The sequence below is a fragment of the Clinocottus analis genome, unplaced genomic scaffold (assembly GCF_023055335.1).
Source record: "Clinocottus analis isolate CAN_PGR_092001 unplaced genomic scaffold, fCliAna1.0.p SCAF_15, whole genome shotgun sequence".
In the NCBI taxonomy this organism is placed as follows: Eukaryota; Metazoa; Chordata; class Actinopteri; order Perciformes; family Cottidae; genus Clinocottus; species Clinocottus analis.
The window spans coordinates 1,663,538-1,691,372 of NW_027175876.1; the positions used below are offsets into that span (position 1 = coordinate 1,663,538).

Consider the following 27,835-nt stretch of genomic DNA (forward strand, 5'->3'; position numbering starts at 1 on the left):
CAGCAGTCGGACCAGGCTGACTTGCCTCTCCACCTATAGAGCCATTTGGGAAACATAAGGTGCACCCCCCCCCTCCCCACCCCACCTCTCCACCCCTACCACACCAACACCCCCACCCACCCACCCAACGGGCTCCTCGCACCATTTGAAAAATTAGACGAGCTATTGCCCGCCACGCAGAGAGACAGACAGAGAGCGACGTTACGGTGAGTAGCGGCTGCTCCACATTATCTTTTGATGTTGTGTTATCCAGGCGGAGCATGCGGGGCTGCGTGGCCAGCTTCCCTGTTTTATTTTGTAAATGTTGCACGCGCATGCTTCTCGTAGTCATGTCTGGAGGACGTTGCAGAGGCAGATAATGGCCATGGTGATGAAGGAGATTCCCAGGGAGTGGTACTCAGTCGGACTGGCCGTGCAATGTGTGTTATCATACCCCCCGCCCCCCCTTTCTCTCCCTTCCTTCTCCTCTTTCCCCCCGTCACCTCCTCCTCCTCCTCTTCCTCCTCCACCAGCAGCCTCCAAAGTGTAATGTCAAAGCGATAATAGTGCTTTGTCCGCGGATTGGACTGGAACAAGGTCAAGTAAAGGGACACGGCAGCCTGCGAGCTCACTAATATCATGATTGGCTGGATGGATGCGCGATGTGTTCACCTGGATGCGTGTGTGTGCGTGTGTGTAGGTAGTGTGCGCGCGCACGAGGGGTTGCAAACTTTACGGCACATACGCCTGTGGCATTTCCTGGTGGTATAATTTACATTTTGTATATTTTGAGGGCCGTTTTAACTGGCTTGGTAATATTTTTTCAAACACACGAGCCACTTCAAGCTGAGAGAAGCAGCCTGTGTGTGTGTGTGTGTGTGTGTGTGTGTGTGTGTGTGTGTGTGTGTGTGTGTGTGTGTGTGTGTGTGTGTGTGTGTGTGTGTGTGTGTGTGTGTGTGTGTGTGTGTGTGTGTGTGTGTGTGTGTGGCTCTGCTCAGGTAAACAAAGGACGTCACGCAGGCCAACGCAATTAGCCCACATCACAGTTGGCCAATTAGGTCAGAGGGCTGTGATGGATGATCGTATTATGACATCATAGATAAAGCTGGAGGCATGGGTAGGCAGTGGAGGATCTTCAGCAGGAAAGAAGAAGAAGAAAAAGGAAAAAAGTGGCAAGAAAAAGGCTTTTTAAAATTGATTCATTGGTCAGATATAATAAAACGTCCAAACACTTTAATGTGAATCACTTGTGTGTAAAGATGCCTGTCTATCAGTCTGTGCATACTGGTGTATAAAGACAGTTAACAACATTGAATTGAGTAGAATTTGCAATGAAATGTACATTTAATTGTTATTTGATCTTGATTCAATCCTACAATAGCTGCACGGACCCTTTTCTTTTTAAATTCATGCACTTTTAATATTAGTATAGTGCACCACAAACCCATGTTTTAAATATTTGATCAGCTTTGGTGGAGGAAGTGTTCAGATCTTTTCAACTTAAGTAATTGCGTCAATGTAAAATGCTGTGAATGTATGTTATAGGGCTGCACAATTAATCGCATCCAAAGTTGCAACAAGGCCTTCAAGTCGCAGGAGGTGAAATGTGCCGCCGAGATCTTGTTACACATTAAGAAAACACCTTTAAAAAGAAATCTCACCATAATCATTGTAATGTGTTTATTAATGTGGAAATTACAATTCAAGTGTGAACCTTTCTTATGTAGCAACAAGTTGGTCAAAACTTAAATTCCCAGAATGTAATGTTATATTAACATAGAACTGAGAAGAACAGATTGGTTGTTGTGGATGTTTGAGTCGGATATAATATCGGTACCTGCTGCTTGAGGTGCAGCTTTTACGACTTTTCATGTAGTTTTGGTTGTTTACTGGTTTCCAACCTGTGGGTCAGGTCCCCCCAAAGGGTCACAAGACAGACCTCAGGGGTCGTGGTGAGGCAGGAAGAGAGAAAATCAGAAACGTTCAGTTTTTGGACGTTTGGGACATGAATCAATGGCTTTTGTGTGTGAAATTAAAGTTGATAATTAGGGACAAAAGTGCTCCGACAAGACTAAGACAAGGGATCTGGAGCGTTTGTCATGTGACGGATTCAACCTAATATCTTTAACTGACTTGTTTTCTCACGTTCAGTGACATTTAACTCACTTTTTACTTTCAAAACTCATCAGACGGCTTTGAATGAATGAGTCTAAGTTGAGTGAAGTCACGATTCTACCACAGCAGTTTGAACATATACCGTTTAATATTAAATACAAGTACCTCATCATGGTGCTGAAGTATTTGCACTTAGTTGCTTTCCACTGTGGATCAGTCATAACATTAAATAAAATCTTAGCCGAATGTCAGAGCTCAGTTTAACTCATTTATGTTCCTTCTAATGTTTTAATAATCACTACAAAGCGACTGCCAGCTTTTTTAATAAGTATCTGTTGTTCACACATCAATGACTCTTTTTCTGCCAAGTGTCCTTTTTCAGTGCCGCCGTGCGACCGCCCGGCAGTGTAAATGAAGACGAGCTGATCTGCCAGGAGACTCTTTGACACACTGGTTTATTGTAGTTGAACATTAATCTTTTTTTGGAGTTTCTTCAGCCGACTTATGTCCCTCACGGCGTTCGGTCCCTCTTTACCACATGCTCTCTTTGATCCGACACGCCGCACCTCACCTCACTAAGACATCATAAATGTCATAAAAGTTAATGTAAAAGTCTTCAAATGACTCCCACCTAGACCCGCCATTAAATAGCCATACAGGACTAATAACTAAGCCGTTACTGTGAAGGCAATCCGCTGCGAATTATCAGTGGATCTCTGCCAACATCCAAATTTTAAATGCTTAAATCATCGCTGAGATACGGGCTTTTCCAGGAGCTTTTGGATTAGTGGGATATTTTGGATGTGTCTGCTTGTTTTCCTTTTCTTGTTTTCTGTCACTTTGTGTCATCACTCTGTCGCACAAATCATTTACAACACTTTGGCCTTGATTTGGCTTTTCTGCAATGTTCAACAGAAAAAAAAACTACAAGCTGCACACATCTGATGCAGTGGTGGATTTTACCTTAGTACTCGCATACTGAATATAAGTACAATGTGAGGTACTTGTATCATTATTTTATGCTACTTCATACATCTACTCCACTACATTTACCTGACAGCTGCAGTTAAAGGTTAGTTTTCAAAATAGGATGTTGCATGTTTAGTACTTTAATTATAAGTCATTTTCATACTTTCTAAGTACATTTTGCTGACAATAACATGTGCTTTTAAAGTACACGTTTCAATGCAAGACTTTAACTTGTAATAGGATATTTTTACATTGCTGTATTGCTACTTTTACTTAATCTAAAAGAGTCACAGTTTAATGTCTGTTAAGCCTTGCACTATTTGTATAATTTGCAGTATTACAAACTGCGTGTCTGTGATAATAGTCCCAGGAGGAAAAAAACGCTCTCTTACAGTTTTCTTCCTTTGTGTATATACACAAAAATACAACTATGCACTCAATTCTAAAAACTTGAAGGGAATGCTTCAACAAAACTTTAACTATTTCACTTTTCAAGTAGAAATCATCAACCAAACAGGACTGAAATCTTAAGGATCCTTACTTTAAGTGAAGATATCGAGTAATTCTTCCACCACTGCAACCTGGTGTGATCACGCGTTGGAAACTTGGTAACTCATTGTACACCTCGACTCACCAGTTGCTACGAAGTAACTTGACTTTTTCTTTATTCCTGTAATGCCAAAAAGTGCGACACAACTTCATTTTAAGGTGCGACATACGGGAGATTGGGAACATTGTGATTGCCTCTCAACATGGCCTCGAGTCCGCTGGCGCCTCGTCGCTAACGACGCGAACAGCGCTAACGGCGCGAACTATACGGCTAAAGTGCCGACAGAGCTAACGGCCCCGACATGAGGGGGGAACCGTAAAGGGGGAGTACTACGCCTCCGTAATTTCGGGTTGTCACCGCTGTACGAGTGCACGCTCGCATGCCCTGAAATGCACTTTCATTACGGCCCGTCTATGCTAATAGCGGGAGGGCGACTCCATTCTCCGCTCTGGTAGCCGTTACTCCGCCATACGTCTCTCCGCATTGCAAATAGTTGTTTGCTTGCTGAAATGAATCCTCTGAAATCTATTGCACCATTCAAGTCTTATGATCTGTGTCACCGACTGCACACATTTAATTTAATTTGAGCGTGACACCAAATCAAATTACGCGCGCATCCACGTGTGTTTTGCGCCGCCGCGTATAGGTGCACCTCGCGATCCAGAAGCCAGATTAGCGTCACGGTTGCTTGGTTTCATCGGATCACGGCTTGTTTATGTTTCTTCGCTGTCATTGTCCTGAAGGAACCCGGTTTCCTAGCCACCGGGTTTCTTTTTCACTTCTCTGAAATAAATCCCATCTGCTGCTCGGGGTTTTTTTCTACCACATCCAACGCCTCAGCACTTTGCGACGAGAACAACTAGCCGCAGCTGACCTTGTGAAGAACATGACGTCTTAACACGCGTGGTGGCACAGTCGCGTCACCGTGATGTATGTTTGATTTCTTTTTTCATAATCAACCCACAGTGGCGCTTTAAGTAGGAGCTTTTCCCGTCTTATTAAACACATGTTCAAGGCCCCGCCGCGCTGCTCGTCCACCGTGACCGCGACGCTTTCATGTCCGCTCGCGGCTCGAAGCCACCGGCGATGTGATGTCGGACACCTGAATGAAGAAACGTTGGCGACACTGAACAAGTGTGTGAAGTGCTTTGGGGTCAGCAGATGAGCAGCGGGGAGGTCAGACCGCCTCCTGTGTGTCGCTTTCAGCGATCCGTCGCCGCTCATCTCTGGAAGAAACCTGAATAACAAACGTTCCCCCTCACACCTTTTTTCAACTGTGTATTCACAGGGAGAGGAGGTTTATTGGACCGTCCATATGAAGCCAACACAATAGGAAGAATAGTCAGTGCCCATCATAACACATAGCAGTTACCTTGTGCTTTTTTTTCACCCTTAGCTTTTAAATATCCTCCAACGATCTCTTTTTTTGTGCGTTTTCTTGCGCAGGTCGGCAACACGTGTCAATTTCCGCTCGTTACATGCATTCTTGTGGCTGACAGATCGCTGGTTGTTGGACATGCAGCTCCTCTCACGCCCGTCTTATTACTTCCTCCTTCAAGATTACATGGATTATCTACGAATTAAAGCACATTTATTTTCGCAGGTGTAGCTAAGAAAGCGAGATAAGACCATAGCAGGGTTTTCTGTCAATGCAATAAACAGATTGTCTCATTTAATTAAGACTTTTTGTGCAAAATTAATCAGATTGTCTGAAAATGTTGTGTTAATATGTATTTATTAATATCAATTTAGATTGCTATGTGTGTCATATCACAATAGAAATCCATTGAAAGACAGTACACTGTTTGAAAGAAATGTCTTTACTCTGTAAACATAATATAATAATATAAAAACGCAAATTATCCTTAATCTTATACAACATGAATAGATTTTTCTTCATGAGGTAAGAATCTCCTCAGAGTACAATTTGAAGCTCAGTTTGTGTCCGTCGGCGTCTCTTGACTGTGAATCATTGAACGAGAGAATTAAATCTTTAACTTAAAAGTAAATCTTCTTGCTCAGTCCGTCCTTTGCGTGTGAAACGTTCGACCCTCGTGCACCTAAAACGTGTCTGTTGCTTCTTTAAAGGATAACAAAGGAGTCACAGTTTTTATTTAGAAAAGAAAATGCATCCAAATAAACTTCTCCAGTGCCTCAATCATTTATTTAGCGAACAGACATGCAGGACGTTTGCTGACTTCTCTGTCTACTGGTTACTGGTTGAGTCCTGGCTCGGGCACTGGGAGGAAAAGGCCGCTAAGTGAAGCTTAACACCTGATTACAGGTTTCACGCCGCTCTCTCTTCGTGGACTACGCTTTTGAAGCTTTAGTCCTACATTTTGGCCGTCACCAGCTCGGCTTTTTTCGTAACCAGAAGTGACACGAGAGGGAGGATCAAAGCCCAACGTAACCCAATAAGACATTTCTAGGCGACCGAAAGGTTACAATTAACTTTCATGAAGTGAAAACACTGTGAAGGGTTCAAAGTTCTAAGACGAAAAAAAAATAAAACCACAGACAACTCCCAGACCGGACAACGTCGATGCAGCGACCTGTCAATCACAACGTAACCCCGCCCCCAAAGCCTGCGTTATCGTCTATTTTACTCTAAATGGAAGATAATTTGCTAAATGAACACCATGCTGTATTGAAGAAGACTTGAAACTAGCTACTGAGGCCATACACACGTTTACAATGTTTATTGAGGTAATAAATCAAATGAGGTGTCGAAAAATAGGCCGATCATGGCGCCCGGCTGAGCTCCGTCGACACAATTGTTTCAGAGTTTCTTCATTTTCAGGCTGGTTTTGTGGATTTGGACTGATTAAATTATTAAGTTTAATCGTGATACTTGTTACTTGTAGAGGTTGTGAGAAGATATACGGTTTCTATGTTGTTGTTGTTGTTTTTTTACCATGAATTAGATAATATTTCTTCAGTTGTGGGCTCCATGGCTTATCAAACTTCTTTCTGCAACCAGAGGAGTCGCCCCCTGCTGGTCATTAGAAGAACACACATTTCACCCTTTCCACATTGCCTTCACTTTTCAGAACAGGGGGTCGGCGCCTGTTTTTAATCTCTTCTTTTCCTAAACAATGTCATTTTGCATGTAATAAACTGGCAACTACCGTACAGTAATGGACGTTTTTTCGGTCCACTTGTAGAAAGCTGAACAAGCTGAAGACACAACATTTAATCGCCTCATAACGTTCGAACATGTTAGCAAATTAGATGTGTTTATTTGGATTTAACTACGCCGCCGATAGAGGTTTTTGCAGCGATTTTTGCCGCAGTTTGACATTCCTGTGAAGTTTTTTTTCCCCCGAGTGGTCGATGACGTTGCTGTCATAAATTCCCGACTTAATGAACAGATGTTCAGACTTGGTTGCTTGTGGTTTGAATGATACGACGTGAAGGCATGAACACATTTGCATTCAGTCTGGCCACCTGATAAATAGTCCACAAAGTGTGTGTCTTGGTGTCCATCAGCCCCTGGAGGAAGTTTCTATTTAATGTTCAATATGTTCAGTTAGTTTCTTACTCATAAGACAGATTTAAGGATCAAACAGTTTGTGAAGATTTGTTCTCTACTTCCTCATTTTCTAAGACAAACGAGTGACTTGCTCTTCTTAATGTAACAGTAGAACTGATTGGATCAATGTGGCACCTTGTGTAAAGCCAAATAATCAATACCAATCACTTGAGTTTCTTTCTCCACATCACAAAAAGCCTCGACCTGTTACCGGCCCTTTTTTGAAGAGTTTGAATTGATGTAATAACAGTGTTTTCAACCGTATAATTCGCCCCTTTCGTCACCATTTCCTGCTATTAAAAAGAGCTTTGAGTACAGTAGATACCAAAGTGGCTGCTTTCATTGATAATGTCAGGTTATGATTCTTCATCTGACAAAAAGAAAAAGGCTTTTAAACCTTTCTGGAGCAAGAAAAAAAAAAAAGAAGCTCTTTACGTGTCGGCTGCAATTAAAACCTGCGAACCTAATATTGTGGAGGGTTTTTAAGTGCCGGTGTGCGTGAAGTGTTTAAAGGGTAAACATCACTCTGCTATTTTCAGATGCCAGTTCTGGGATGCCAGTTGTATGTCCGTAATGACAGACAAGGTACAGAAGTGGGTAACTGAGGAGTTTCAAATGCTAGTATTTATTTCTTCTAATTCACATGGAGTCAGTGATTTATCAGGTTATTGCCAAACGGTGATGACAGGAAGGAGCCGGAGTGAAGTGTGCAGCAAGAGTTTTTTTTTAGGAAAGGAGCAGCAACGAGTGTTGCGACATGAAGCGAGGAGGAGGCCGCGCTGTGTCTGGACATTATGGCGATTGTGGCTTTGTGTCAGAAGCAACACCCAAAAACATGTCCGCCCTCAGAGAAACACCTATTGGTGCAGGTGCGGCGGAAACCACACAACTACTCAGCCACTGCCTCCTGTTGCTCAAAGCAAGAAAAGCTTCCAGTTGCCGCACCTTTTTATTCAAATAACTACTGTGCTCTACATCACCAGGCCTCGTTCTGTCTGTTGAGGAACAGCTGCGAGATACAGGAAGTATTTCATGTAATGGATTATCCAAATATATCCAAAGAGGCTCAGTGATGGAGTGGTGGAAGTACTCTAGTGATGTACACATGTCAGGTACTTATTCTTTACTTCACTGGCATTTTCTGCCACTTTACATGTGTTGATAGTTGATAGACAGTAGAAGTATTCAGGTATTACAAGTATGCCAATCAGGTTCTTTCTGAAGATCTTAGATGTTTCCACCTACAACCCTTTTTGCTTCTGAAGAACCTTTTTTTTCAATGGTTTTTTAAGATGATGGGTCCCATTTTTATCCAAAGAACCCGTTTGGAAAGAAGTTCCTCAAGCGTTGTTCAAAGCAAGGGTGTGAAAGGGGAACGCAACCCCATTGTGGACTTTTGGTTTCCAGATGAAACCCTAGAAACATGAAGGGGTTCTTGGTGGAACTTCCTCGCAGGACTCTAGATGAATCACTTGGACTACATTCAGGTTTACTAAAATATTGTACTTTTTTTTACTTTACTGCATTTATTTGACAGCTAGGATGTAGATTAGAACATGCACGAGTTCTTTGGAGGGCCGCAGCTGTAATTGAGGACATGGAGGTCATGTTCTTGGTATTCACTGTGCGGAGCGAGTTTATATTCTACAATTACAAAAGGTACACAATGCGGGCATTTTCTAGGTAGATTTAACTGAACGCAATTAAATCTGACTAAGGCAACGAAAAGGATTCAGATTATTGCTGCTGTCGTTTCATTATGTGGAGGAAAAGGCTTTGAAAACATCATTTCGACTTTAAAATATTGACAATGAATAACACTGGATAAGGAACCGAATAAGTCAAATCCGGTGTTTTAGATCCGCTTAACCGAGACCAAGTCTGATCAGGACCAGAGTGTTTTAAGACCGACACAGGACCAAGACTTTAAGGGGTCGATCAAGACTCGGTATCAGGACTGAAAAAGTCTGATCGTCCATCGCTACTTGGTTCCAACCCCACCAGAAAGCTTAAAAAAAACAACCTTTATTTGATTGTGATGGTTATTTTTAACCCTTTTTTTGAGAGCACATTAGATTAATTGATTTCTTAACACCTGCATGGTCTATAAACAGCAGCTTCGCAGTGAGTGTGCGTCCCATAACTCATAGGAACTTTTGTTAAATGGGAAGCATTTAAAAAAGCCATATCTCCCACGCACCACATGGGACACTGTTGATATCGTCTTTAAATGTCTTTTTTTTCCCCTTCCTCTCTCTCCTTCATTTGGATTTCTCCAGACGTGTTTGAAGAGTCTGGTGGTTTTTACTGGTCGTGGCATGGTCACGACAAAATGACAGGGTGAGGCAGTCTGTGGAGGGGAGGGGTAACATCCATCGGCCGTGGTGTGGTGTCGCGCCGCGTGTTAAATGTCGGAAGCAAGTTCAACACGTATATATCGTCACTCATCGCCTCCTTCGCTGTAAACAGATGTTTCGTCCGCCATCGGGGCGCGAGACCGGTCCGAAACCGGTTCAGATTAAGTTTTCTGCAAAAACAAAAAATCGGGTATAGAAGCCCAACCAGGAAGAGCTCTCTCGCTCTCACACACACACACACACGCAGACACACACACATACGTACACGCGCGCGCAGCGCCACCGACCGTCCTCTCTCCACTCCTCCCCAGCTCTCCCAGTTTACGGAGCTCTGCCATCGCACCAGTCCGGCGGCTTCCTCCTCTCCCCCCCCTCCCTCCCTCCCCTCCACGCACACCCCATCTCCTCACACCCTCCCACCACCACCACCACCAACACCTCCTCTCTCGCTTCGCCCGCAGATTTGTTCGACGGTTCCCGGCTGTTGGCAGGAGGACGCGCGCGTCGGCGAGCCGTAAGTTGCCAGTTGTCGATCGTTTGTTGCTATTTCGCCGCCGAATGTTTGAAGTTGCTCCGACCGCCCAGCCGTCCAGGGAAGGAGCGCAGGAAAGGGCTTCTCTTTTTCCTCTTCTTCTTCTTCTTCTTCTCCTCTCCCCCTTTGCTTCGTGCACCAGAAGCGATACACAGAAGGGGGGGTGGAGGGAGGCTGCGTGCTCTACGTGCCATATCCTCCCTGCATGCGCTCAACTAGGACCGGGATCAGAGCAGCCACCGTGTCGGTAACAAGGAATCCGGTTAGAAAATGTGATCAAGAGGGGTGACTGCCCTTTATTTTTGCTTGGTGTGTGTGTGAGTGTGTGTGTGTGTTCGGGTAGCCCCCCCCTCCCACCCCCCTTCCTCTATCCAGCCCATATTTAGAGCCTGACTGGCTACTTCAGATGGGCAAGCTACGTCAAGCAGTACTGTATCCTATCTTCCTGTGTTTCTCAGACACTGTGTATATATCTACATACATATATTTATGTATATTCTGGCGTGTAGCATACATGCTTTAAAGTCTGCATGTATGCAAACCTTCCTGGATGTCTCAGCGGATGGTGTTCGAGGCTGAGTAGAAAACAAATAGCAACAAAAAAATGAGGAAAAACACATCCACAACAGTGACCTAATGTTGGAAATTCTCACAGTGCTTTCATCTCTTCCTTGATGGACCCCGGCATGCCAGCGCTTCGTATGCAGCCGCTCGCCACCAGCTGTGACAGGAGGAAATAAGAGCCCTCTCAGTCCCACGTTACCCAGCTGGCTTGTTTTTTATTTCTCACGTTGTGCTTTCACCAGAAAGTTGAAAGCACAGTTGTGTGTTTTTTTTTTTCTCCGAAAAAAACCCCTAAAAGGTCGAGGTTTGATAATTGCAGGCGTGGATATCGGCGGATGAGTCGGTCGTGGTTGTAGCGTGCACAGCCAGCGTAATAACCAAGTGGTGAGGGGCAAGGTGTGGTGCCTAATTGGTCGGATGACTTAGATCCATTGTGACACCTTACGGTTAAGACAAGTCTCGTACTTAATGAGAGGGAGTTGTGAGCAATTCCAAGTACATTTTCCTTCCCAAATTTGTCTTATTTGAAGTAGCTGAGAGGCTTGAAAGGTTATTCATCATAAACCCACAAATTAGGGAGTGTGGGAAAAGTATTAGCGATGGAGGCGGAAGAACAAGGGGGGTTTGTGTATTTTACTTTCGCTAAAGTGAAGGCTTTACCTTCGGGCGAGAAACCCAGGATCACAAATTAATCCATCTTATCAGACTTCAAGTTATTATGTGTTTGTGAGCGGACCAATCGGCATCCTGTGAGCAGCTGTGGGCGGGGTTTAGGTGTGTGTTTGCGTGTGTGTGAGACGACTGTTTTGTTCCAAACAAAAATGGCGGCTCCTGAGGACGTTAGCGTAGCTGCAGCAATAGCATCACTTTTGATCAGAACTGACACTGAAAGCTTTTTCTAGACGGAACATTTTTGATTTGCTCTTCTCCCGACTCGCTTTCGGCAAGAGTTTGATTGACAGACGGTTCATCCAATCACCTGGCATGTATTTTTTTATTTTCTAAAAAGTGCCCGCCTTTCTTCCAAACTGTTTTCAATCAAGGTTTCTCAGATGGTTCTGTGTAACAAGCCATCTGGCGGGTCAGGTCAGGTACTGGTCGGGAAATCATGCAACTTTTTTTTTTTTTTACATTTCAGGAATCTATTTATTTAAATCATTCTGTGGCGAAAAATATTGCAGCACCAACAGAAATGGAGACCGGCTGTATTTTTGCAGTTTCTCTCTCTCTCTCTCTCTCTCTCTCTCTCTCTCTGTCTCTCTCTCTCTCTCGAGGAGGAGGATCCAAAGAAAAATGTATTAGTTTAACTTTCTTACAGTCCCTTTGAGAGTTTATAGATACAGTGTAGCTGTAAAGTGATATAAGGATTTAACATTGTTTATAAATGCCCTTTTTAACAATTCACATCCATCACTGGTCTCTGAACACTTACTGGATGCTTCAATACACAATACTACTCAGCTACAATCACAATTAATCATGTCTTCAGTTTATAATATATTTATAAATGTTTTTCACGTGGTAATATATATTTAAAGGGGCAGTTCACCTCAAAATCTCACCTGTGATGCTGTTAATCTAGATTATTTTGCTTTGAGTTGTCTAGTTTTGGAGATAACGCCGTCTATATGTCTGCCTCCCCTCTAACTACTGACATAAAAATAAGAAAGGAAGTTTTTCCTTCGACCACTCTTCCTCCATGAGACTGTTCACAAGATGTATGTGAATTATCTGGAATAATTAGGATTTTCAGGAAAGAGACACTGCTGAGTTTTTCAAGCCGACATGGTCCCTTTCATATTGGAGAGAAGGCCGACATGTCGACGGACGATGTCTCCAAAAAACACACTCGCACCACAATTGGCACTGGAGGAAAAAGGAAAAATATATGTTTTGTGATTTTGGGGTGAACTGACCCTTTTGACAAACCATAATATACAAATAAATACAAATAAATGAAATTAATTACGTTCAACCGGAGCCTAAAAAGTGTGTATCAACATGAAACGAGGACACAAAGTAAAGCGAAACTATCAGATGTATTTAAAACTCATGATTTACTTAATATGTTGAACTATTGGCCTTTTAGGTCAAATATACAAGCATATAATATTCTTAAAGTGACCTCTTCACCTCTGTGTTTGCTGTCATGCTGCATGTCAGTTTTATATTGTTTTATATTTGCAAATGAACTTTCGGTTGTGTGGCACGAGGTGCTGTTTCTGCCGCGTTGGATTGCATTTCTTTTTCTTTTTTTTTTTATGGGACCATTAGAAGTGATTGATTTGGGAGCTCGTGCGTGCAACTTCTGTTGAACTGAAGCATTTGTAGTTTGTTTTGATGGTTGCTTGATAACTGCAGCTTTCACAAAGATGAATGGCGTCTATAGATCAGTCAGTTTATGTGTCTGGAGTCTTGTGTGATCATCCGGGCCGCTGTTTAACACACACATCTCCTCCACGGTCCTGGGAGATCTTGCAAGTCTTATCATTAAAAAAAAAAAAAGAAAGAAAGAAAAGTATCCTGGTGTTTGATGCTCTGAAAGGAGCTGATGGTCGTTTTTCTGACCAATTAGAGCCGGAGCGCGGGGTCATTGATCTCCCTGTAAACGTGAGATTGCTTCCTGAGGATCACACGGCCTCGCCGTGTTTGAAGAGGCAAATTGCCGGCCGGTAACGCGGCCACACGGGAGGATATCGCGCAGGTGATTCCCGCCAGTGTTCCCCCAGCTACGCTGTCTCAGACGTGACCGAAAAAACAATCTGGATTTTTAAAAAAAACCCCGGTGTCGAGGTTATTGGTTAGACGTGAGAGTCAAATCCACACATATGGACTTGCTGGTTATTGAGGCAATTTTTTAATCGTTCCTCGAGTCACGTTCTCGAATGTCGTGTAAGTGTGTCACTCCGGTTTCTGAGCTCCAGCCTCGGCAGGCGAGGTCACCCTGCGAAGCGGATTACATCTCCGCTTCAGACGCACGGCCGAGAGTTATTATCCGTCCTCTGGAGGGAAGAAGACGGAGCGACACGCTCCACCCGACGCCGCCTTTCATTACCACGCCATCAAATTGTTACGTAGCTTTCTCTCTTTGTTCAACCGCAGAACGCTAACGTTACAAATAGTAACACTATTTAACCCGAACTAATGTACCTGATAATATACTCCTCATCAAAATATATTAAAACACAACAATACAAAGCAGGTTGAAGTACTCTTCTTTTACCCTGTAGAACTTCTGGTGTCATGGGGGGAAAACCTGAAAAAAGGCTCAAAATCGGGTGAAAAATAAGGGAATTGTCAATAAAACGTGATTAAAATATAAATCATGGAGCTATGTCCTTTGGTCCAGCTGTTCCTGGGACAAAAGTCTGTCTTCAGTGGTAAAACCCATCTGAAAGGACCCACGCAACTCAGACAAAAGCAACACAATGAAAGGAACGTGAACACAATCGCGACGTTAGTGTTCAAAGGTTAAAAGGTATCCAAACTTTTTGGGTACAATTTTAAATCCCAAGTTGTTTCCTGAAGGAATTTTCTTCAATCCTGTTGTTTCTTATCGGCGGGGGGGGGGGGGGACTCTGAGTGTGAGTTGTGGATCCCTGGAGCGACGCTCCGTATCGGCCGCTGGATCAATCCTGACATTTTGTGTGTCGGACCGCCTTTTTCTCGCCGCTCGAACACAATCAGACGAAATCCAACACGTTTCGGAGCGAATCCTGTCCGGGCTTCGACTGTTTACGAGCCGTTTCGATCTCCAGATCTCCAGCCTTGAATGAGTTCACATCGGCCTCCGAGCAGACGTGCCAGTCTGAACTGAAAGCCTGTAATTGTTGCAGCTCGGCTCACTGTGATCAGACGGAGGGCTGCGGCATTAATCTGGAGGGAAGACGAGACTTTTTATTAGTATTTTGCATCCTCGTCATGTCTACTTTCAGGCTATAGTGCGAAGACAACACCCTAAAGACACATTTAGGTGTTTATTCTCCGGCTTTGTCTCTTTTTCCCTGTCAATTTCTACCAAATTTATCAAAAGTTACCATTTAAATAATGCATAATTCATAACGGTTCAGAAACTTGTCATACAAAAAAGACTCGTCTTGATTTGAGTCATCAACTGGGAAAGTTTCATGGTGATATCTATTAATAACTTTTACCGTATCCTTCAAGATCTATGTCATTTTACAAAAAAACATATCTTTAAAGGCTGCTATATTTAATTTAAAAGCCAGAATCTCCACTTCAGTATCACCTACATACACCGAGTTTTAATGTCTGTTTATACTCTGGAGGTTTTTTCTGAGGGGTTTGGTCATATATCATCTAGAGCCAGATTTATATTATATTTAAATACTTAAACCATGGATGAAAATTGATTTTATTAAATGTTTTAAATGGCTGTTGGCAATACACGTTGACGTATGAAGTGATGCCAAGAAATATCCCCAATATCCTTCGTAGAAACTTCATCTAATGTTCAGATTTCTGCCCTGGAAATCTATACGCATTACATATTTATATTCATCATATTTAATAGAGTAATTAGAAGCAGAATTAGTGTGAGAAGATATTACCATCATCATTTACATACATTAAATAAAACATCAATGTAATGTTGCGTCAGTAATCAAATGAAGATGTTTCATGGTTATATCTGTTTTTTTATGAATTAATTAAATTCTCCTAAAGCTTATTAAGGGAAATGTAAGAACAGTCAATACCGTATGAAGCAGAAAAGTTTTGGCTATTTTGTCAGAGAACTAACTTTTAAATCACAACACACACACACACACACACACACACACACAAGCTAGTTTGAGGTTTTTCTAATGTACAATTTTGTTGGTAAAACACGCCCGTTCGAACGTACGCTAACAAGAATATGTTCAGCGAAGAAAGTGATGATTTAGTGTGTCGTTCCTCTTTAAGTGGGGATTTCATTAAGCGATCATAGCTAATTATGGGAAGTAATGAGGCAGAACGAGACGCTCTCGCCAGTTGGAAAAAAGGAAAGTTGAAAGGCGGAAGAAATGTAAAATTGTGTTGTTGCTGTGGGGTTTTTCTCCGTGGTGTGCGTGTTTGTAAATGCAGATCTTTACATGTTCACCCATCTTATTAGGCAGACAATGAATCTTTACGACCCCGGCTCCGTTATAAAAAGAGTGAAGTAATGAGCTGTACGTGGCTGTTATTTAAAGAACAAGGTAAACGCAGATGAGTCATTCATTGGCTCTTTACGCTTTAATTTCACAATGAGCTACGGGAGTGTTTTATTTTTTTTATAAATACTCCCAAGCTAATTGTTTGTTGCCAATTGAGTTTAATTGCTAAATGATTTCACAACGAGCTGGGGGAGTATTCACAGTATGTTGCGTGAGATGTATGCACACGATCCTCCTTCTCTCCATGAGATCAACGTTTAGACATTGATTTTTCTCAGGTTAAATACTCCGCGCATTTATCTGCCTTGTTGATTTCTCTTATTTCCCTTCTTTTTTTTTTTAGTACGGCCCTTTTGACACGTTCCCTTCAGCCAGAACAACCGGCTCCAACATGCTGTTATTTGCATGCTGTGTGCACACGAGGTGATAAGCCAGTGAATGAATGACAGAGTGCATCAGTTCCCTCTATGCTACATAAAACACACACACACCCACACACACACGCTCGTTATGAACAGCTGGGCGCTCGGCGTACGATCGGATGATCAATCCAATTCACATTCGGCTGAATTTACTCGTTAAACTTCTTTGTTTGCGTCAGATGTGGTTGTTTGTGTCTTAACCTGAAGGCGTGTGCAAGATGGTCGATATCTTTGTTTCGCTCGTGTCTCCTTGGCTCTCGCTTGCTTTCATTTTGCTTTTCCACCCCACAAAAGCACCTGCAGCTTTGTCTCGTTTATAGCAATGTCCCATAATGCACCTTTCACCCCTTCATGAGTCTCTGCTCTGACCATCAATCCTGTCTGCAAATGTCCAGAACTGTGTTGATGCTGAGCCTAAACGTTGTCTGTGTGATTATGAGGAACACAATCTGAGGTGTTTAGGGCCGAGCCAGTTCTCCACGGATCTAATTAAACGCTTTGTTTGTCAGCGACTGCGTTGTGAACATTGTTGGCGCGCGATGAAACTGGGACAAGCGCACGTTTTGACTCCTTGTCGGTCTCTTATCTCCAGGCCCCCCGCGGAGAAGCATGTGATGACTCACGCAAGGCAGAAGGGTTCCCCGAGGCCGGGCGACGGGGCCGGCGAGCGGTGGGACGGCTGCCGTCTCTGGCCGCATGGCGGCGCCGCGGGCGACGCCTGGACCGAGCGCTCGCTTCGATTCGGGAGGACGAAGAAGATCGGCGAGGTCGTCCAGCAGAGGAAGGTCGCGGCCAGGAGGGCGAGCGACAAAAAAGGGAGGACGGAAAAATCGGATCAGAACAGAAAACTGGACCGGAGGCGGGACAAGAAACGGGACAGGAAGTCGTACCCGCTGCGGGGGCGGGCCGCGGGGTCAGACGGGGAGGGGCTCAGCTGTCACGTCCTCCTCACCCGATTGGAGGAGAGCGTCCGGGAGAAGGAGAGTTCTGGAGAACGGGTGCGGAGGGAGGCGTCCGTCAAACCCAAACCCCCGAAGTTGAAAAGCGGCGACAGGAAAGAGGCGAAGCCTCGACCGAAAACCAAATCAAAGTCAAACAGCCCGAGTCGCGGCGAGTGGACTCACGTCCAGCAACCTCGCAAGCGCCGGCTGGCCTCGCTCAATGCCGAGGCGGTGAACAGCCTGCTGCTCGAAAGAGGCGGCGACGCTCAGTCGGCGGCTAAGCAGGCCCGGAGGCAGGAAGTAGCCGCCGACGGAGCGACGTCCCAGGTTGCGAAACCGTCCAGAAGCGGCGTCGGCAAAGCCTCCGCGTCTCGCCGACGCGACCGCTGCCGAAGCCCCAAGAAGGCCAAAGCCGACCGAGCGCAGATGAGCCAGGAGAGTCTGGACGCTCCCGCCCCCAGAAGGTTGGCCGGACTCAACGCCGCGGCGCTGCTGAGGTTGACCAGCTCCTCCGCCACCAGCAAACAGCGAGTGAAGCACGCGCCCACGGCGACCGTCACGTCGGACTGCAAGGCCCCCGCCGCCGCCGCCGCCGCCGCGGTGGCATCCTCGACCCCGAAGCGGCACCACGGGGTCAAACGCAAGGGTCGCTCACAGAAGCCGAGGGGGAGGAAGGTGGCGCCCCTGCACGGCGGCTGCACGGCCTGCAAGAAGAAGGCGGACTTCGAGCCCAAGGTGGAGTGGGACACCGGCGGCTGCACAAGCCGGCTCACCAAACCGGGCTACCAGTCCCGCAGCATGCTGGCGTACCCGCTGAAGCAGGTGAAGGAGGAGCAGCTGGAGACGGAGCTGAGCCCGTACTACTGCTGCCCGCCGGAGGGCTCGGTGGAGTACTGCCACCGCCTGGCCTTCTTCCTGGGCCGGCAGCCGTACGGGGCGTCGGACGAGCCGGCGCTCAACTCGGCCATGGCGCCCGTGAAGCGCGAGTGCCTCGTGGCGTCGCCGGCGCTGCCGCACTCCCACCCGCACGCGGCCCTCACCCTCAGCCCCCACCCGTGCCTCTGCACCGCCGACCACTGCTTCTCCAGCTACTACGTCCACATCGCCCACCCGACGCACGCCGGCACCACGTCGGCCGGCATGGTCTCGCCGAGGCCGCTGAACTTCGCCCCCGCGGCTTTGTGCCCCAATCGGACGTCCGGCCCCAAGCTGCTGGGGCCGCCGCGGGTTTCCCACGCCTCGGGCCTGCCGCACCCCGCCTACTGCAACTCGGTGGCCTCGCCCTGTTACGGTGACGCCTGCGGGATCGGCGGCTACGCCTACAGAGCCATGCCGCCCGTCGCCAGCAGGGGTTGCTCCTTCAGTACGGGATGCGCCGGATGCACGCACGGCATCAAAACAGGTGAGTGGAGAACGGAGATGAAGTGAGTAAAGGAAGCGTCACGATGTCTAAACAACCAAGTTTAGCGTCTTTCACAAGATCTGGAGCTGGTTGAATGTCCCCCCCCCCACCCTCCACTCACTATTATGTCACTTCTGTAACCCTCTTTGTGGAGCTGTTATTACTTAAAGAAACCCTCATCCCAGAGATACGACTTAAAGAACCAAAGAGCTCTTTGTTGTTTGCCTCCGGCCAGTTGTGTTGCCCATCAAGTGTGAAGATTTCTGTTTCCTTTTGTTGTTTGAGCTTTGAAATCGTCCAAAGCTTCAGGCTGTGACTTAGATATCCCTTGATAAGGAGCTCTTGGCTCATATGTAATGTTTTGCACAACTATATATATATATATATACATTGAGAGAGAGAGAGATGGACTGGTGAATAAGATAGAAGCTGCTGTTTTTAAGCTGATTTACACAGGAACCATGCAATTAGCTAATTTTGGAGAAGTGACGTTTTGATTAGACGTGGAGGCAAACTGCAGCTTGGATGGTTGAAGGAGGCAAACAACTGTGAGGCGGCAATTCTAGTTGCTCATGAATTCAACTTTTTCACCTGCGAGAGGAAGATTGTGTCATTTATCCTTTCTGACATGACGTAGTCTAGCGTCTCTTCGCTGTTTTCTAGCGGTGTGATTTAAGTGTTTTCCAGCCTCAGGGTTCTCACGGTCATGGAAGAGTCAAGGAATTAAAACATTTTTTATTTCCAAGCCTGGAAAAGTCTTTTAAATGTGTTATAATCATATTTTCAGTGTGGGTTTGAAGTGAATGAAAGAAAGACGCTCAAAATATAAGCAGCATACATACAGGCATCTATATAAATGTTTCTTCTTTTAATCAAACTAGTGTCTCATTGATTTGTGTCATTTAAGGTTTACTGTATGCTTTGAATCCTCATTGTTAGTTTAAATGATTCAGTTTATCACTTTTTCATGTTTACATACAGATTTCACTAAATGTTTGCTCATGAAAATTTAGTTAAAAGTCATGGAAATTTGATTTAAAGTCATGGATATTTTGTTAATAATCATATAAAGTTGGTTAAAAATCATGGAAATTTGGTTAAAGGTCATGCAAATTTGGTTAAAAGTCATGCAAATCATGCAAATTTGGTTGGAAGTCATGCAAATTTGGTTAAAAGTCATGCAAATTTGGTTTAAAGTCATGCAAATTTGGTTTGAAGTCATGCAAATTTGGTTCAAAGTCCTGGATCTCCACAGTGTGTCTGAACCCTGTGCCCTCCACTTTCCTCCCAGAGGGTTACTCCTCCCCTCAGGGTGACCACAGCCCCTCCCTCCTGGTCCCCCCGTCCCTGCCCGTCTCCAGCTGCCCTCTCTCCAGCGTGCCCACCTCCACCCAGACTCAGCCCCACCTGCGGACCCCGGTGTCGGGGCGAGACCGGCCCCAGGCCCGGTTGAAGCTGGCCACCGAGTGCCCTCGGAGCGACGAGCCCGCCGCCGGCTCCCCGTCCGCGGGCCGCACGCGGCTGGCCCACAAGCAGCAGCCGCCGCCGCCGTCGCCGCTGCCGAGCTTCGGCGGCGCCAAACAGAAGAGAGTCAGCCGCAGACGGGCCACCAACGGCTGGAGGACCGTCGGGACGCCGACGGAGAGGGAGGTCTTCATCGCGGTAGGTCGTTTGCGACGAGAGAGGACGAGAGCATCCTCGTGTAGTTGTCTCTTGCATCCCGCTACCTGATAACGCCGACGCGACCAGCTGCAGCTTGAAGGGGGGAAGATAATTGTGTTTTGTGTGTGTGTGTGTGTGTGTGTGTGTGTCGGTCTAAGGGAGAGGATGAGACGGCCCCGCGGCAGTGTTACGAGGGCGTGGAGCGGGACGGGGAGGTGATTCACGTCAGAGACACGGTGCTGCTGCGATCGGGGCCTAGGAAGAAAACCCTCCCGTACGTCGCCAAGATATCGGCGCTGTGGGAGGATCCCAAGACGGGTAAAAGGGGGCGGGATCAGGGAGAGAAGATACGGGGAGACAAATAGACAAGATTGTTTACCTCAACTTGTGTGTGTGTGTGTGTGTGTCCTCAGGAGAGCTGATGATGAGTCTCTTCTGGTACTACCGGCCTGAGCACACACAGGGAGGCCGAGATCCCAGCGCACACTGTGAGGTGAGGCTTTAATGTCACGTGAGGTCAATTAACATGGAAATCATGCATTTTAGTGTTCAATATACACATCATATGAACATATATAAACAGAGAAAATATATAATATAACCATGAATGTGTGAAATGATCCGATACACTTTTAAAAACTGTTTTGAAAACTGTTTTTTGCTGTTTTTCGTTGCGATATCAAACTTTGTTGAAGGTTTTTTTTTTTTTTTTTACTCCAGCAGTTTAAAAAGAAGTGAAATTGTTTCTCATATTTTCACAATGACTTGATTATATTATGCTACTGAACATCTCAGAGCCAATATGACTGGCTGAGGAAATAATAGGTCATGTGAAATTAAAAAAAATAAAAAAAACGTCTGGAATTAAATTAAAATGACCTGCGTTAAACTTTACTATTGTTGGGAAAAAACATGTTTTATTAAAGAGCTGGGCCGGCAGTCGAAAGTACAAAACAAACATCTATTTTATTTCCAAGTGGAGTAATCTTTGTGCATGTTGGGAGAGGTGAAGTGTGCACGCGAGAACAATGAACAGGAATCAGGGGTAAAACATTAATTTGCTAAATTTAAAGTACATTACAGGGTCATTCAGTCGGTTCCTCCACAAAATCGGCCCGCGAGGGGATTTCCATATCTGACCCACTTGGTCCAGAATTTAATGAACACATTTTCTAAAGACATAAATGTCGTTAACTATATTCATCCACTCCTGTATCCCGTCGTGTCTCATTAAGAGAGCGAGTTTTTTTTAACAAGCAGATGTTAAAATGCCAAATATTCATTCATCGGGACACTTTTCTCCACAACAACATTGTGGAGAAAAGCAGCGAGCTGAGTTTCATTATGACATTTATTCAGCAGGAAATATTGGGATTTACAATATTTGCAATGAGGTAAAACATAGTGAGATTATCTGTTTAATAGATCCTGGTACAGGCAGAGCCACTGCAGTGAAATAAAGACATAATTTAAAATGAAAGGGCCGACAACATAGAATAACGTTTTACAAACACTTTAAAGTTGAACCTCCGACAGCGATTGTAAGCAGAAAAGAGATTAAATTCTTCTTGTTCGTAACAGACATATCTGACGTGTTTGAATGTGGGAGGAGAGATTATTTTCTCTTCCCACATTCATTGTTTTTTTTTGCAATTATCAATTTATTCGTTTCATTATCAGCGATAATGCATAAGGAAAAAAAAAACTAATGAACAAGCTGCCTCTGCAAGCTGGAGTTATTATCTCTCTCGCTCAGCAGCCCTGAAACCGTTGAATGCCGGGTCGCACTTTGTCGTAACCGCGAGGCCAAACCATGATATCTGCTGCCTCCTCGGCCTCGAGAGGAAGAGAGGAAGAGATTCCACCGTCGGGGGTCGAGCACGCCAGACGCGACTTTTTAAAAAAACGCCTCGACAAAAACAGTTAATTTACAAAATGGATTGACGAGGACGTTGGAGCGTCTTCTGAGCAGCAGAGTCGTGTTCACGTCCGGAGTTGTAAAGCTCTTCGTCATTAAACACCGCGAACGTTAGCGCCTCGTCGGAGGGAAGCCATTTTCTTTTTGAATTCCCCGCTGTTCACACCGCAGGAAGACAGGAAGGAACGAAGCCCCGCCTCTTGCTCGATCCGATTGGCTGCTTCCTTGGCCGAGCGTGATGGCGATGAGCCGTGCGACTCCGCTTAAAGTTGAGAATATTTCAACTTTTAAACGCTAGAAAGAACACTAGAAAAACACGCCGCGCTGCATTTAACCCTTGTGTGGTGATCGGGTCTGTGGGGCCCGTTTTCATTTTTCATCAAAACAAAAATAATATGGCGTCGACGTGACGTTGCTCAACCCTTCTCCGTTGCTCAACCCTTCTCCGTTGCTTCTTTCCAGAATGAGATCTTCGCCTCTCGGCATCAGGATGAAAACAGCGTGGCCTGCATCGAAGACAGATGCTACGTCCTCCCACTCGCCCAGTACTGTAGGTGAGTACAACAGGAAGCAGACGTGTTTATTTAAAAAAGGTTTCGCTCCTTTTCATTAACGCCTTCGGCTCCTGCGATAATTGGATGGCTGTTTTTTCTCCTCTCTCTTATCGCACATCTGTGACACTGCGACTGTTGATGAAACGAGGGAACACCGGGCCGCCGACATTCGCAAATATCTGTTTTTCGAGTTCAGTCGCTCGTTATTTTTCACACACACACACACACACACAACAGCCACAGCAGCATGAAGACATATTTGATTTCTGTGCCCCTTTTTTCTTTTCCTTCTTGTTATTATAATATTTCTTCCCTCCTAGATTTTGTGCCTTTGTGAAGCGGCGTGCCGAAGGCGCCCCGCCCGGCAGCACCGGCGTGGTGCCCTGCCGACCCGACTTCGCGCCCCCCTCCCACCGCTGTGTGCCCACGGACGTCGACCCCGAGCTGGTGTACCTCTGCCGGCACGTCTACGACTTCCGCTTCGGACGCGTCCTGAAGAACCTGCAGTAGACGGACTCTGCCGGACGGGGTCTGGATTTAATCGTGACGTGGCTCCTCCCCCTAAGGACTACACACACACACACACACACACACTCCCCCCCACCACCACCACCACCACCGCCTGTCTTTTCTGCTGGGGATGTTAACGAGTTATCAGAGTGAACGAGAGGAAAGGACGGAGGCGGCTACTGGATTTTTGGAGATGAAGCAAAAAGTGTCCGACGCATTACTGAAGCACAGATTCCCTTTAGTCCACGACGTGATTCATCCTCAATGAGAGCACCGATACTTCCTGGTTCTCGGATGAGATGGATGGAGGCTCCTCCCCCTCTTCCCCCGCCAGGAGCGCTGAACACCAGGCTGAACTGTGTCAGGACCGCGTTCCCCTCCATCCCAAAGCGTCTTAGCACAACAATCACGTTTGTTCCATTTGTACGCCGACGGCTCAGGATCGGTCCGGCTGGCGAGCTGCTGCTGCTGCTGCTGCTGCTGCTGCTTCTTCTTCTTCTTCTTCTTCTTCTTCTTCTTCTTCTTCTTCTTCTTCTTCTTTCGGGGACGGGAAACGCACGCCAGCGCCGTCGGCTACGAGTTTAGCGGCGTTCGACAAGCGGCCGGGCTGAAGGAGCAGCTGAAGGAGAAGCTAACGGAGAGCGGCGGCGTCTCGCTTCTCCTGATTTGAGTTCATCTCGGTTGTGCCGTTTCTGTGTGTGTGTGTGTGTGTGTGTGTGTGTGTGCGAGTGTTGTCGGTGCGGATAACTGGATAACTGTGTGTGTGTTGATGTTTCTTTTTTTTCTTTTTTTTTTTAAGGAGGCTTTCAGGCAATCAAACCAAACAAGCAGCTTTAGAGGAAGCGGCGCTCCCTTTTCTTTTTCTTTTGTGTGTGTGTGCCCGTCGTCTCTCTCCTGCGTGACACTGACAGAAACATTTTCATCTCGAGCGACGATGCTCTGCGCAAACTAAGATACTGTACAACCCCTGAAGGGAGTCGGTGAGATGAGAGTAGCTCTATCTCTGCGTCGGCCGGGGCTCTGAAAACGCCTCCAAACGGCCATTTTTTCTTATTGAAATCACATTTTCAGACACACTTTCATCCCCGGCTCGTTAAGACGCCCCGCGCTCGAGAGGCTCCTCGCGGTCCCGATCCTGACTCCTTTCCTCGTCTCCGTTTCCACCACAGCTGCTCCCTGTGACCTGCCTTATGACTTGCAGGTCGAGCTTTCGGCAGCTACAGCGTCACATACGACACAGGAGGTGGTCGGACAGGTGTACTGTAACCCCCGAGAGACAGACGGATCAGCTGACGGCTGCGACACGAATCACTGGACAAAACGGCGCCGGTTTAGGGCTGCAACCCCACGGTCGGTTTCATGACGTTTGTGTTGCAAAAATGATGAAATTGCCTTGTTTTAAAATATGTTTTTCCCCAACGGCCACGATGGTGAAGTCTAGTTTAGTTCAACCGACAGTCCCAACACACAACGAATATTCAGGTAATTTAAATGTACGACGAGGAAAAGCATGAAATCTACCCAATGTTTGGCTTTTAGGGGGCGTCTAGTGGAAGAAATGGACTATAATATGAATTTCTGTGTTTCCTTTGGTTCATATTCACCTGAAAATTGATCTCCAGTTGCAGCTCTAAACTGGTTAGAAACACTGTGCACTTCTCGCGTCGTGGATCTGCTGCTCGAGCTGCTGCGTTAATGTCCGCTCCGCCCATCCTCCTTCTACATCCACAACAATTATCTTTCCTCCCTCCTCTTCCTCCCCCTCTCCTCCCTCTCCTCCTCCTGAAGATAAACCAAAGGATGTCACACGAGTCCCCGTCTCCTCCCTCGGCCTTCTGCCCTCGTCAGCGCTTCGTTCCCTTTATTGTATTGCACTAATCCATTCCTTAATTACCTTCTCTTTTTTTGGGGGGTTCCAGCTACTAAAACCTATGGAAGCCCATTTCCGCCACACACATACACAAAAAAAAAAAAAAAAAATAGGACCAAAACGGAAAAAAATTAAGACCAAAAAAAAAAAAAAAAATTAGGACAAAAAAAACAACAAACAATGACAACAACAACAATGTACCTTGTGTTTATGTATATTTATACAATTTTATTTAGGCTGTAACTGTAATTTTGACAATTGTAGTCGGTAGTCAAGTTCTCATTTCTGTCCTGGAATGAAACAGGAAAGTTTTTTTTTCTTTGCCTTTTTTTAAGTCAACAAAAAAAAAGGCCCAAAAAAAATGTCGATAAATTTTTTTTCTTGTCTTTTTTTTTCTTTCTTTTTTTGGTCCTACTTTTTTTTTTTTTTTTGGTCCGAATTTTTTTTTTTTTTTGGTCCGAATTTTTTTTTTTTTTATCTGAATTTTTTTTTTGGGGTCCGAATTTTTTTTTTTGGTCCGAATTTTTTGGGGAATTTTTTTTTTGGTCCGAATTTTTTTTGGTGTGTGGCGAAAATGGGCTTCCATAAATGTTTTACCAGGGGGAACATACTGTTAATGTGTGTGTGTGTGTGTGTGTGTGTGTGTGTGTGGAGAAGTCAGGATGTCATGGCTGCTTTTTTTAATTTTTATTTTCAGTGCATATTTCTATTATTTCAGCAGTGGAGTCGGCCAGCGTGTTGGTCATGTGACCTGATACACAACCTGTTGAATCCAATGGAGGATACACAGTGTATATATATATACTCTGTTAATGTGATTAGATTTGAAAAAGGCGTGTGCACGGAGGCCTTGAAGTGCTGTGCGGACAAGAGCTGCACAATGTTAGACGTGTATGTGGATTTTTGGGGGACGAGTGTTCGATTCCTCACCTCCCTGCGTCCTGGTGGGTTTCATGCGTCGCCTTTTAAACCCGCGAGTGTTTTACTGTCGCTCAGAAAGCGAGTAGTGTCGGAGTGCGTGTACCTTTAGTCTTTCTTTTTCTTTTTCTTTAACGTAAAGAGGACCTGATTGCTTTCCTGCAAACGTTCACGGAGCCGTAACGACTTAAAGTCTTTCAACTCTTTTTTCTCTATTTGAGGCGCGACTCCTAAAAAAGAAATCAAATCCGGATGATCGGCTGTTTCTTTTATTTCTATTAACACCCAGATTCTTTCAAAGAGGTAATATATATAAATACATACATATATATTCTCCTACTTTACAATTTCTCCTTATTAAAAATATTTTATTATGTCGATTTCCTAAGATGGCATATGCAATATATTTTTTAGACGTGCTATTTTTGGAAGAAAAAACAAACAAAACTTCACAAATCAAGAGAAGAATATGCATTATTTTTGGGGGTTAAGTGAGATTTGACCAAATGACCGGAAGAGGAGAATGAAGGGCCTCGATGGCGTCATGTGACCGAAGGGTTATGGTAAATATGAAGTGTACATATATCTGAATCCAGGAAGCACCGGCGCTCTTTAAAACAAGCAGACAGACAATGCACAGTGTAGTATTATGTTTTTGCTGCAAGATCTGTAATAATTATATTTAAAGTAAGAAAAGAGAACTATTTAAATGGAGTAAAAACAATTACAATATATTAAGATTTCAATTTAACTTATTTGGAGATGCCGTGTCTAATTGATGAAGCTTATTATTTCTTTTTGAGCGCTCGAGGGTAGAAATGAATTCTGTTTATTTGTAACTTATACGTTTCAGACATTAAATGGTTGAGTGGTGGTTGTTGACAGAGATGTAAATGTTTAGTTTGGATCATTTAGCCGTCGGGGAGCTGAAGCGGAACACAGATTTTTGATTCCCTCCACTTTTTTAGAGACACCGAGAAAGTCAAATCAACGAACGCGACGACGACGCGGTCGCCTGAGCTTTTAATCGATTCTCCCCGAGAGAGGAGAGAGAGAGACGGGCTCACCTGAGACGGGACGAGCCGTCCTCTGGAGCTCAAGGTTTCCTTCTCTAAGTTCAGCCCCGGAGGGTCAGAGGACCGTATGATCATTATTCGAGGAGGTATTTTACTCGCTCGCTTCAGAGACGAAGGAGAGATTTCTATTTTTGACGTTTATTGTGAGGTCAACGTCTATCAGCGCTACTAGAGAATAGCCGAGTTGCCCTATTTTGTTGTTGGCCATAAATGTTATTTTGAGATATTGAAGGTTTTTTTGGAGGGGGAGGGTCAAAAAGAAAATATTTATATTGAACGGGGAAGCTTATTTTTAACTTGTGAAATAAAAAATCTAGCTCCCCTCGTGATAATTTCCATACAGTCCCTTATTTAAGTCGTTAAAGCGACAGGAAACAAAGCAACTTTCACTTTTTTTCCACTTTTTGGGTTTGACCTTTCCACTTACAGTGAAGGTCAAACCCAAATCAGCTGGCCCCTCCCGCCCTCCTCCCTCCCCAGACGTGCATTGGCGGCGGTTGTCCCCTAGAGGGCGGGGGTCTTATGTTCACATCCTTGTGGCTCCCTCTCCTCGTCCTCTTTCCTTGCATCCTCTCACGCTTGTGGCATCACTGAGTTCCTGGAAAAGGAGACGAAGGAAAGGAAGTTGAGTCATCCTCCCAAGTGCTTGCAAGCCCTGCAAAAAAAAATTATATACATATAACCTGGACTAGATTGTATGTTATTATTTATGTGACTTAATTTTACATAGCAGCTTTGCATGGACACGGTGGCGTCCCTTTCGTTTGCCGAGGGCCAGCACTTTGAGGGGGAGGAGTCTGTTTCA

General features: G+C 45.1%; 1 protein-coding gene across 2 annotated transcripts; it reads left to right on the plus strand.

Annotated features, from left to right (window-relative positions):
* Positions 1 to 117: 117 nt before the first annotated feature.
* LOC137785658 (bromo adjacent homology domain-containing 1 protein) lies at positions 118 to 25,438 on the plus strand. Of its 2 annotated transcripts, XM_068577093.1 has the most exons (8): positions 118 to 206; positions 9,964 to 10,016; positions 16,772 to 18,522; positions 19,814 to 20,184; positions 20,343 to 20,502; positions 20,598 to 20,677; positions 22,565 to 22,656; positions 22,977 to 25,438. In XM_068577093.1, the coding sequence occupies exons 3-8, from the start codon at positions 16,794 to 16,796 to the stop codon at positions 23,164 to 23,166; spliced, it is 2,622 nt and encodes an 873-aa protein (XP_068433194.1). In that variant the 5' UTR covers positions 118 to 206; positions 9,964 to 10,016; positions 16,772 to 16,793; the 3' UTR covers positions 23,167 to 25,438. The 2 variants fall into 2 exon arrangements, with proteins under 2 accessions (XP_068433194.1, XP_068433195.1); XM_068577094.1 differs by lacking the exon at positions 9,964 to 10,016 and having other exon boundaries at positions 124 to 206.
* Positions 25,439 to 27,835: the final 2,397 nt, after the last annotated feature.